We start from the raw sequence: 13,136 nt of genomic DNA, 5'->3' as shown, positions 1-13,136 counted from the left end.
TGACGAACGGAATAACTTTAGAGATTAAACGACGTGTGTGTTTTCCTATTTCTAGCTAGTACTTCGAACACTCTTTTGTTATTTATTTTGGTATTTCGAGTTGACTTCATCAGAGCTCGAAATGTCCTGCAGTCAGTTATGTGAAATGTTCTGTAGTCAGTTATGTGAAATGTTCTGTAGTCAGTTATGTGGAATGTCCTGTAGTCAGTTATGTGAAATGTTCTGTAGTCAGTTATGTGAAATGCCCTGTAGTCAGTTATGTGAAATGCCCTGTAGTCAGTTATGTGGAATGTCCTGTAGTCAGTTATGTGAAATGCCCTGTAGTCAGTTATGTGAAATATCCTGTAGTCAGTTATGTGAAATGTTCTGTAGTCTGTTATGTTAAATGTCCTGTAGTCAGTTATGTGAAATGTTCTGTAGTCAGTTATGTGAAATGCCCTGTAGTCAGTTATGTGAAATGTTCTGTAGTCAGTTATGTGAAATGCCCTGTAGTCAGTTATGTGAAATGTCCTGTAGTCAGTTATGTGAAATGCCCTGTAGTCAGTTATGTGAAATGCCCTGTAGTCAGTTATGTGAAATGTTCTGTAGTCAGTTATGTGAAATGTTCTGTAGTCAGTTATGTGAAATGTTCTGTAGTCAGTTATGTGAAATGCCCTGTAGTCAGTTATGTGAAATGTTCTGTAGTCAGTTATGTGAAATGCCCTGTAGTCAGTTATGTGAAATGTCCTGTAGTCAGTTATGTGAAATGCCCTGTAGTCAGTTATGTGAAATGCCCTGTAGTCAGTTATGTGAAATGTCCTGTAGTCAGTTATGTGAAATGTCCTGTAGTCAGTTATGTGAAATGTCCTGTAGTCAGTTATGTGAAATGTCCTGTAGTCAGTTATGTAACTGACGTGTAAAAACATTTCATGTGCTGAAGTCACCAAACCCCAATCTCTACCCCCTAACCCCAATCTCTATCCCCCAAACCCTATCGAGAAAGAAAAACTGTTGTGAACTTGTCTTGACCAAAACAAACCATCAAACCGTGGTTTTCTTTCAATGAACTGCAAGCTTGGAACAAAAATGTTTGAGAATTAATTTATATATCACTTGTATTGAAATGTAATTTTCAATTACTCCCTTCAGAGTCTAGAGTTCAGACATATTAGCACAATTTAATACAGACTGACAAATACAAATAGGCTTCACTTTTAGTACTACTAGAGCTGAGGTCATCTTTTTATTTTGTTGTCCAACTAATTTTTTTTTATGTCCTTTTGTTATTTTCATATAGACCATCAAGGGGACAAAAGAAATGTGACCCAGATAAGTGCTTCAATTACCAAATCTACCTACATTTTATTTACAACAGCCTGGTCGTTATTAGGCATAAAATTAGGAGACTTGCAAATATAGCCAGTACTACTGCAGTATATAACATGAGTATGTTACTGTCTGTGTGTTTCTTCAATTTATCTTAGCTACCAAGTTTATACATATAATCATATAGAATAAACATTAAAATAATAAATAAAACTACTACTTACATTTGGAGCTAGAAGATCCCATCTCAAAAGTTGCACTTATTAATCCTAGAAGTAAATCCTCTTTCGAAAGTAATCCTTGCGAACTAAAAAGAACTACAAAAAAAAAAATATTTAGAAATTATCGGTACTTGGTTTAAGCGAGACACTCACTCTCGAGACACATTTGGCGTGAATTCCTATGTACTTGAGCCATCAATCCAATCGTTTGATACTTGTGTTATCCTGAAGACATGTGCTCCACTGAATCGCCTGCTGGCTTAATGACTCGCCCGTGTAACAAGGAAAGACGCAGTATAATTTATATCCTTTCCAGAATAGTAACAATCAAACACACACACACACGTAGTACAAGCAGTGAAACAGCAGGGGGGTGGGCGAGGTTTGCTTTTGTGTGAATTTGTCTCCTCTAGATAACAAGTTCATCTTTCTTCGTCAGAAAATCGTATCTAAATATATGTCGGTGTTAATAGCTGCCTGCTAACTTGTACTGGACTAACTCCACTAAGCGTGTCTAAGAACATCTCTATTAGGAACACTGATATTACAGAAATACGAAAAGTAGATATAGAAGATGTTGTCTTACGTGACAGCGTAGCCTCTATGCCTTCATGAGGAATTCACTCTTACTAACATAATAATAACTGTATCTTGTGTTCTTCTGTTAATACAACTCGAGTTCACTGCTAGTGTTTTAAGACCTAGCTGGCACGTGTGTGTTGTCTCCGCCTGCTGCAATGTGACTTACTTCCCCTGATCTAATCGCTACATGGCAGAGATCTCAGGTAAAAAGAAAAGGGAAAAGAAAAGGGAGGTAATGTGGAAGAAAGACGTTTTGACTTTCTCCTAATATAAAAATAAAAGAAGGGAGAGAGAATTGAAAAAGAGCGCTTCAAGTCTGACGAGGTAGAAATAAATCAAGGAGGATATGAAAGAATGAAGAAAGTATAAGGGTGGGGTTATCTCCCTTTCCTGACAAGAACATGTCAGCAAGAGGTCAACATTGTCTCGGTGACTGACGGGGCCCCGTTAACGCCAGGATTGACTGTAATCTTGTTATGGGGTACGGATAAATTGGCCTCGCCATCAGACCAAGCTGTCCAAAACGTTTTTAGACGACGCTTTTTCCCCCCTGTTCACTCTGACTTAGCAATACTAGCGTTATGCTAGCCAAGCGTGGAGTAGGTGAAGGCATCTACCCTTGGCGCTCGTGTGGTCACGTGTTCGCAGCTGTTGCTAACAGTGTTGACTTCGTGACCCTCACGTTCCAAGGACAAGATAGTTTCTCTTGTTTCTTGGTGTCACCAGAGATCAGAGTTTGAGGACCCACACATTGTTTTTCTTTTCTTATAAATTGCAGATGCTCCTTCAAAACAGAAGATAACTGGCTTTCCTGGCTGATTCAGGCAACACGCTATACGCTCTAATGGCAATAGGGAAGAAGGAGAGCATGTATGAATTTGTCCTGGCATATGGAATAAGTCACTTCCCGTCCTATTACACTGCAGAGAGGACTGATACACTGAAATAAATCTTCATATGTCAGTTATCATACGAAGACTTGAGCCAAGAAAGGGTCTGGAAGAAATAACGTTCAAAGTTTTTACCAGACAGGAAGAGTGAGTTGACTATTACATGAAATACCAACAGTCCATTGTAGTCTCTAGATCCATCGACTTAGTCAGTGACTAGCATGAAATACCAACAGTCCATTGTAGTCTCTAGATCCATCGACTTAGTCAGCGACTAGCATGAAATACCAACAGTCCATTGTAGTCTCTAGATCCATCGACTTAGTCAGTGACTAGCATGAAATACCAACAGTCCATTGTAGTCTCTAGATCCATCGACTTAGTCAGCGACTAGCATGAAATACCAACAGTCCATTGTAGTCTCTAGATCCATCGACTTAGTCAGTGACTAGCATGAAATACCAACACTTCGTTGTATGTTTAACTCTCAAATAATGTTTCGAAAGTGACACTGAATGTCATGGGCACGAACAAAATGTCTTGCTTTAATATTCAGCCAAGGCTTTGACTATTATCTGATTAATGTACAGAACTATAAGCCTTAACGGAGTTGTACACAGTACACACTATAGAAGATTGACATCCATTAAAATGTCAGGTAAGTCCCTTCAGTTCATTGTTCACTGGAAAAGTTTTTCCCATGAGGCCAGAATTGAAGAGAGAAAAAACACACTGTTCACATGATTCATGTATCGCCACTGACTATAGCTCTCAATAGATCTACTTGCTTTGTAGTCATTACCATTATGTATGCCTGCAGTTTCTAAATTAAACTTATATATTTCAATATCTACTTGCTTTGCTTTTAGCGTCATGCTGTACGCTGAAGTAAACTTAGGAGTACAGTCAAACTATTTAGTGGTCGTTGTATAATCTAACTACTTTAGAAAACAATTGTGTTCAAGGATTGTTTCTGTCCTGCCTCACTTCTAGTCGGATATGAACACACACACACACACCTATACATTCTTGATTGGATAACATTCAGGTGCGAGGAGGTAATTAAGTCTTGTTTCCACAAGGACAGGTTTATTCTTTCCCGGCATGCAATATCATTTTAAGGCAAGGAAACATTGAAGTAGCAGAAGCCTTGAAAGACGAGCGCTGAACTCCTGATCAACTCATAGCCTGGACTCGTGTCCCTGGTGTGGATGACAGACCGATGGACTCGTGTCCCTGGTGTGGATGACAGACCGATGGACTCGTGTCCCTGGTGTGGATGACAGACCGATGGACTCGTGTCCCTGGTGTGGATGACAGACCGCTGGACTCACCACCTGAAAGGAAATATAATAGAGCACTGATGACGTACGTGAGCAGATAGTGGGATGACCGAATTTTAAAGAAAGCAAAAGAAAGAAAGGGAGAGAAGCGAAATAAAGAGAGAAAAGCAAAATAAAGACAATTCCCAGCTTTAAACGAGGTAATGAAAGGAAGCTCATTTTCAAGGTAAATAACTGCTGCGTGAAGAGGGTGGTGATAACAGTTATTTACTTTTTAAATGGGAATGAACATATGGCGCGTTCTTATCGAGTGAGAATTCCCACTTCCTAGGTTACAAGGGGCGGCTCGTACATAAGGGTATAAGGTTGGAAGATATAAGGCAGAACTGGCCCGTAATTATAGATGTAAGTTTGAATAATATATATATTTCTAGTATTTAACCTTTTTTTTTGAGCCATTATTGTAATATGCTTAGAGTCAAACTATTTAGTCACTTTTTTATTATTATAATAATGTAGCTTGTTTCGGTAATTAGGCTAATTGTACATAATAATCCATCGTGTACCGTGTAAATAATGCTATTATCCGGTTGTTACGCCGTAGCGTCAGACAGCTGGTCCAGCTTAGAGGAATATTAGTTTCAAAATATAATATTTTAATAAAAGCTGAACATACTTCCTTGTAATCAAAGATGAAGTGAACTTTCAATGACAATCTATACACAAGTCCAGTGTAGATTTATGTAGAAACACAAGTTTGAACAATTAAACAAGCAAAATAGAAACAAATACTTTTAAATAAATAAAAGAAAGCTTATCTTAAAGAGATAACTCTACATTTACAACTGTATCGCTTAATAATGTAGAATTTATTTCTCTTTTTCGATATCAAATAAACTAATTAGTTACCAATTGGCTGGTTAACTTTTAAATTGACTTATGTTTTACCAGGTACTATAAAAAAAATTTGAGAAAGTTTCAACCTGATCCGAGAACGGTGTGGAATAAATACTGTGAACAATTATCTAAGGGAACAAAACCTCACATATTTATCTTAACATTAAAGAATTATTTTCCATTGTTGTTATCTAACAAAATAACTAATCACCATTAATTAATTGACTAATTGGTTAATTTTTAAGAGCTGATTCATGTTTTGTTAGGTACTATAAATACTAGTGTTCAGTTTCAACTTGATCCAAGAATGTGGGAAAAATAACGTGAAAAATGTGTACCAGACAGAATGAGTTGATACAAGCTTTGGAAAAAAACAACAATTTTAATTTACAATAAACACACGTCTTTCTGTCTCTTGACATTCATAAGCCGTCCACACCCTTTTCTAAACTTCAACTTAACCTATGGTTACATCAGAATACATCAGCCAATACAAATGTTGTATATTCAATGGACATCAAAATAGTGTACACGTTATATCTCCCACTTCACGTTCTCGGTTAAAAATGAAACTTTGCACGATTTGTCATTTTTGATGACTACACTCGAATCAATAAAAAATAACCCATTAGTTCATCAATTAGTCGCAATTAATTAATTTTGTTTTTATATGGAAAATCTGAGACTGGCTACCAGTGAAATTTATCCTTATAATGTAGAGAATTAGGTCGGTCGTTAAAAATATTAAGCTAACAATAGAGCAACAATCTCCTTTTTTTTATATAAGCACTTGAATAATAATAATAATAATAAGGCTTGTCTTCGAGTCCGAAGATTAGTGAAGAATGCAGTATTTCCCGTGGCTGCGAAGCCCCAGCTGTGACCTAATTATTTTGCCACATCGAGGGCAAGCATAACCATTGTCCGCAGGTGGTCTGCGTTTGTCCTCGGCAGCGGATTTTCTTTTGGTCTCAAATGTGTATCCCGCAGTCTTCGTGAGTGACCTTCAGCTGTCTCGTTCTAAGGCCGCATGCAATCAGGTGCTCTCTTCTATGTCAGCCAAGGAAAGTTGACGCCTAAGCTAGTCTTTGAAGCGTTTCCGTGGGGCGCCTCTGTTACGTCGACCACCTTTTAGCTCACCAAAAAAGACTGCCTTTGGGATACGTTCGTCCCCCATACAGGATACGTGTAGTGCCCAGCGTAACTGTCGGACCCTTAGAAGTCCCTCTCTACTGTTCATACTGTCCACTTGAGTAGCTCAGTGACAAAACTCGTCGGCCTTCCATCATGAAGGCTTGAGACCTCTAGCTCGAATTCAGATTCGTGCAATTTTTTTTAAAGGCAGCATGGAAACCTTCTCCATGATACCCCCTCCCATCCTCCAATGGTCCCAAACGTAAGTGGACCATAGCGCACTGAGCATGAAAGTTGCGCTAAAAAATTCAAAGTAATTGGTGCAATGTCACTCAATATTAGCAACGTTTTTTTTTAAATTATATTAAAATGTATAGTTCTTTTATTTATTATTGTTTATATTTTAGTTATAAGTGCAAACCGAGCATTGCCAACATTGATGGTTTTGTGTGTGTGAGATGGCTAAGTCTTCAAAGTGTTTTCACATGTCAAAAGTGGGGTAAAAAAAAAGTAAAGCTCCCCTTTTAGATCTTGCGATATATAGGGAAGATGATGATCTGTTTCTGTGGCCTACGGTTAACGAGGGTGTCATGTGGCCAGTACAACGACCAACCGCCTTAACTTTTTGCTAACTTAATTCACGAACCCATTAGAGCTGTGTGGTCAAAAAGCACAATCTTCACCAGGATTCGAACCTCGGACCCTCCTGTTAAGAAGCCAAGCGCTTTACCGCTCAACCACCAAACCTCCCAAAAGTGCGAATGTCTCTTAAAAATGTCAATAAGTATAGCGCACCACGAGATGCTATAAACAGTTTTCAACGAGTGTTCAAGTAGATGCTGTGGTAACCTTTACTAGGAGTGTAGGACAATTTGGTGTCTTTGATTTGACTGTTTACAACTTTACATTGATCACCTCATCATAGGCACACCAGGATCTAGGAAGTGGGAATACCCAATTAAAGAGAACGCTCCTATCCAGTTAGCATAACTCTATGTGTTCCGCTATATACTCAGAATGTGCAAATTGTCCCGTTAAGGAAAAAAGTTTGGGAACCACTGCTGTGGGTCAAAAGCAGAATTTTAAAATGTTTGTTATCAGGTGACCGCTCCCATTCGTTCATCCGTGACGAGGAATACTTCTAAGAAATTAACATTGTTAATTCTACTTTCATCTCAAGCAAGTACAAAAGACTTTCACAACCCTCTGCTTCAAGACAGAAAGCAGACAAAATACAGACTTTTTCTCCTTGCTAACTCTGTCTTCATGATAAGAATTAATGAGTGAAATGTGTGGAGACGACTGTCAGATTTAAACACCCCCTCCTCAATAGTTCCCCCTTTTTTTTCCCCACAGCTTGCTGACCACTTTCATTCCGGTGTCGGCCAGGATAAGTCAAAGCAAGGGCGATAAAACCCACATCTCAGTCACCTAACCCACTGACCGGTGGTCAGTTAACCTACTGACCAGTGGTCACTTTGAAATTAGAAACGGGTTTCTCGGACAGCTGTTGCTTTTCGGCTAGACGAGGTAATGAAGAGGAGGCTTGTGGGAGATTGTTGCAACAAACACGTCACGAGCATCAGACTAAAGCGGAATCTATTGGATCTGACTACTACATCAGGAAGTGATTATGATTTTTTGGTCCTAAATAAACGGCTGATTTCATAAACCGGATAAAGCTGTATTATAGAAATAGTTTCGGTTCTCGAGGATTTATTCCAAATTAGCGATTAACCAATGTTCAATAAACCAGATTGGATTGTATTTACATTTTTTTTTAAATATATAATTTTTAAAAGGATGACTTTATGGTCAGCTCAAGACTGGGTCAAGAAAAACTGGTCGTCCCCACCTCCGTGGGTGTAATCAAACGGGACCTCAAAACAGTGAACATTGATGTGGACAACAGTGGCGCAGCTATGGTGGGGAGTGGAGGAGGGGAATTTGAAAATCGCCCGGGCCACCACTTGAAATGAGTGTTCGAATTTTTTTTTTACATTAAATATTAAGACATTATCTCATCTCATGATGTCCACGGTCAAAATGAATTCCTTGTCCGTGTCACATGGTGTAGACATCAAGGTCCCGAGAGAAGTGTAAACAGGAAGTTAACTTACACATTGGCTTGTCAAAAAAGTCTGTACACAGAGAAGTAAACATGCAAAATGACTTAATTAGAAATGATTTTTTTAAATGTTATTTCCGCTACGAGAACTTTCGATTTGAAGGTCTCTCTCTCTCTCTCTCTCTCTCTCTCTCTTTATATATATATATATATATATATATATATATATATATATATATATATATATATATATATATATATATATATATATATATATATATATATATATACAGTGGCGTAGCTACCAATGTGCGGGTGGTGCGGGCCGCACAGGGCACCAAGTGGAGAGGGGCACCAAAATTCCCCCAGTGTGTATTAATTTCCTATTTCCCTGAGCGTTTCAGTAAAAACGACTAATTATATGGACACGAACAAACATAAACTGTATTTTAAACATGAACTAACTATTTATAAACTATAAATATTATATTTATAAACAACCTTTAACCCTAACCCTATTCTATTTCATCTCCAAGACTATTTCTTCAATACAATGTAAGCTATAGAACAGTTTGAATCTAATTTACTAGATTTATTTCGGACACACGGTACATGTTGTTACTACACTGATCAATGCTCTGTAATATAAAGAAGAAGAATAAGATTGGCCAACCTTTTTTTACTTCATTGTTTAGTCCATTAGTTTAATCTAGATATTGAGTCTAGAGGGTGAAAATCTGTTACATATTGCGCATGCTGTTATTGTGTATGAAATAACTGAACAATTAAAAGCAACAAAGCAAGATGAGACGGTTATCTTTGAATCCAGAAAAAATGATGAGGCCGACATCCTGAATGATGAAAAAGAAGAAAATATTTCAATACCGTAGGTTCTAGACACTAAAGGACAGCACACAAGCATGTCTTTAGTACACTCCTCAAATATTCATACTGAAGAAGCTGAACCATCAGACAGTGTAAACAATACAGAAAGCAGGATAATAAACTCTAGACTGAACGACATTGGAGATTGGCCTGATGTCATCACAGATAATATTCGCATACACCTTGCCACTCAAGGATCTGAAACAGTTCAGCGTATGGACAGTAAATTCAGAGAGGTGTATAGACATCAAGAATCAGCAAAAGGAAAGGCTAGAAAGCTTCCAAAGGCTTGGTTTTTCCGGCAAATGTCAAACGGCGAGAAAGTTCTTAGAAAGTGGATGTGTTATTCTCCAAAAAAAGAATCCTTATTTTGCTTCCCCTGCATGCTCTTCTCAACAAGATCAAGTACCAAATCTTCATTTAAATCCAAAGATGGATTCAATGATTGGTGGAGGTTATCCCCGAAAATAGAAAAACATGAGACCAGCAGAACTCACATTCAGTCATCGCTTGCTTGGGGGGAACTTGAAGTTCGCCTGAGAGTAGGGTATTGACAACAAGGCCCAAGATTTGATTATACAAGAGACAAAAACCTGGAGAGACTACCTGAAGAGAATCTTGGACATCATTCGTTTTCTCTCAAAGCAAAATCTGGCACTTCGTGGGCATCGCGAGCGAGCAGAAGAAGTGTTGGAAGGGCAAAATCAAGGCAATTTCTTGGAGTATTGGAGTTAGTAAAATTACTATCAAAGTCCGATCCACTCTTGAGGGAGTATGTGCTTCAAACTAAGCTTTGTTCCAGACCGAATACATGCATGTCTCCACAAATATAAAATGAATTTATTACAATATTGGAGAATCACGTTAAAAACAAATCATACAGCAAGTAAAACAAGCCAAATATTTCTCTATTATTTTTGACAGTACACCTGACATCTCAAAGCTGGATCAAACTTCCGAAATAAATTTTACGGTACGTTGTCATGGATAATGACTAAGACTAAGACTAAGACTGCTTTATTGATCCTTACGGAAATTTGTTGTGATTACAAGGACTCGTTTCTCATATAAAGACAACACAACAGAAAAATACACATAAATACAACAGACAACATAAAGAGTTCATTCAGCGACTACACACAGGTATCTTGGTGCATTTCATGTTCCCTGATCAATTAGTGGCGGTGATAGAGTCTGACCGAGTGAGGTACGAACGAGTTTTTGTACCGCTCCGTTCTTGTTTTGATTGACAGCAGTCGCCCACTTCGTGACGACCTGGCGTAGTTCTGATGGAGCGGGTGGCCGTTGTCTTCCAAGATTTTTTCGATTTTTCTTAGGCACGTTTGTTCAAAAAGTTCTTTTAAATGTTGTTATGTAGTGTGTAATTTTTGATGCTTTTTTAATGATGTTTTCTAGACGTTGCAACAGTTTAGATGAGGCGTTGCCTTGCCAACAACTTATTCCGTATGTTAGCAGATTTTGTACAGTCGCGCCGTAAAATGTCTCAAGGATCTTCTTGTTTAATTTAAAACTGTTGAGTTTGTATAGAAAAAAGAGTCGCTGGGCTGTTTTCTTTGTCAGAGTTCCAAGGTGGTCTTCCCATGAAAGCTTGTTGTTGATGATAACGCCTAGATATTTATATGCCTTTACTTGTTCTATAGATGTAGTGTTTATTTGCAGTTCACGTATAGTTTGTTTTTTCTTTCTAAAATCTATTATAAGTTCTTTAGTTTTTGTTACATTCAGTTCTAGAAAGTTGTCGGTGCACCAGTTTGTAAACTCTTCTATCGAGCTTCGATACTGAGTTTCGTCTCCTGAAATAAGACCGACTATGGCAGTATCATCAGCGAATTTAATGAGTTTAACTGAGTCATAGATGCTTCTTATGTCATTAGTGTAAAGAGTGTATAGCACAGGAGAAAGTACACAACCTTGTGGAGCACCCGTACATAGTACTCGAGTTGACGATTTGGTGTTGTTGACTTTAACATACTGGGGCCGTTGGGTTAAAAAGTTTAGAACCCATGCTTGCAAGTAAGGGCTTACATTTAAGTTACTCAGTTTGTTTATCATTAGATGTGGCTGTATGGTATTGAAAGCCGAGGAGAAATCTACGAAGAGGACTCGTGCATATGTTTTGGGTATATCGAGATGCTTATAAAGCTGGTCCAAAAGCAATAGAATGGCATCCTCAGTTCCTCTAGCTGCTTTGTATGCAAATTGGTGAGGGTCTAGGCTGTTATTGACTTTTGCTACAAGTTGTTTAAGGATATATTTTTCAAAACATTTCATAACAATAGGTGTTAGTGCTACTGGGCGGAAATCATTTAAGCAATCTATTTTTGGTTTCTTATTAGGCACTGATATGATTTCTGAAGTTTTCCAGATGTTTGGAATTACGCACGTTTGCAATGACTGGTTAAAGATATGACAGAAGATAGAAGAAATTTGCTTCGCACATAGCTTGATCAGCTTGCCACTAATTTTGTTTGGTCCACAAGCTTTTGTTACGTCTACTCTTTTAAATAACAAGGTCACTTCATCCTCCGTTACAAAATTGACGTAGGGCTCTTGTTTTCCTTTGGACAGAGTGTTGAAAAGTTCTTTGTGTAGATCAACAAAATCTTCTTTGTCAAAACGAGAATAAAAATAATTTAGTACGTTGGCAAATTTCTCATCATCAGCCACTAAAATTTGTTCTCGTTTTGAGGCCCGTTATGTTCTTTAATCTCTCCCAGCATTGTTTTGAGTTGTTCTTGGCAAAGAAATTCTCAATTTTTTCTATGTATGTTTTTTTCCCTTCAATTATTGCTTTTCCCAGTTTATTTTTAGCATTTATAAACTCTTCGTTGCTTGCCTTATACTTTGTTTTCTTTTCAGTAATAAGGTGTTTGATTTTTTTTTGTCATCCAGGGCTTATTGTTTCCATAGACTTGTATTGTTTTTGTTGGAATTGTTAACTCCTCGCATAATGATAGATATGAGGTAACAGTTTCTGTTAGTTCGTTTATGTCTGGACAGTTCTCAATAAAGATTTCCCAGTTAGTTTTCTCAATGCATCCTCGTAGTTTTTCTACAGCCTCTTCAGACCACATCTTGACCGATTTTATAACTCTCTTTGTAGTTTTAAGAGTAGGTTTGTAATTTGGTATAAGATGGAGCAGTGCATGGTCAGATTCTCCAAGTGGGAACAAACTTTTACATTTGTAAGCCTGCTTAATGTTTACGTAGCATTTGTCGAGCGTTCTGCCCTGCCTTGTGGGGAGGGAGACATACTGGCAATAGTTTGACAGTGTGTTGTCAATATTTAGGTTGTTGAAATCTCCAGTTACGATACAAACAGAGTCCGGGTGTTTTGATTGTACATTGTGAAGCACATCAAAAATTATTTCCGACGCAGTCGTTGTGTCAGCCGTCGGTGGTATGTACACAACAACAACACGGGGTGCAAGTTCTTGAGTCTTTTATTGACTTCATCGACACAAAGGAAAAGCATGTTGCTGAAATCGCTGAGATGATTCTAGAGAAACTGCGTTCGGATGGCTTAGACATAATGGACTGCAGGGGTCAAGGCTATGATAATGCTGCGGTTATGAAAGGTCAAAACTAGGGTGTCTAAAAACGTATTCTAGAAGTCAATCCCAAAGCACTATTCATTGCCTGCTCAAACCATTCTCTTAATTTAGCAGGAATTCGAGCTGCTGAAGCTGAAGTCAATTCGGTAACATTTTTTTGGTACACTGGACCGTTTACACACCTTTTTCTCAACTTCAACAAACCGCTGGGATATCCTCATGAAAATAACCGGAACTAGCCTTAAACGTTTAGTTGAGACCCGCTGGAGCGCCAGAGGAGAAGCCGTCAAGATGAT

General features: G+C 38.1%; 1 protein-coding gene across 1 annotated transcript in view; it reads right to left on the bottom strand.

Moving 5' to 3' along the window:
* LOC106065257 (uncharacterized) overlaps window positions 1–4,335 on the bottom strand; it is a 102,611-nt gene extending 98,276 nt beyond the window's left edge. Inside the window, exon 1 of the mRNA XM_056005135.1 lies at window positions 1,530–4,335. Coding sequence (XP_055861110.1) covers window positions 1,530–1,551 — 22 coding nt within the window. The 5' untranslated portion in view covers window positions 1,552–4,335. The remainder of the gene's footprint in view (window positions 1–1,529) is intronic.
* Between the last annotated feature and the right edge of the window lie 8,801 nt (window positions 4,336–13,136).

This window comes from Biomphalaria glabrata, chromosome 12, assembly GCF_947242115.1.
Source record: "Biomphalaria glabrata chromosome 12, xgBioGlab47.1, whole genome shotgun sequence".
Lineage (NCBI taxonomy): Eukaryota > Metazoa > Mollusca > Gastropoda > Planorbidae > Biomphalaria > Biomphalaria glabrata.
Note: the sequence above shows the minus strand (reverse complement) of the source record. Positions and strands in the feature narration are given on the sequence as shown.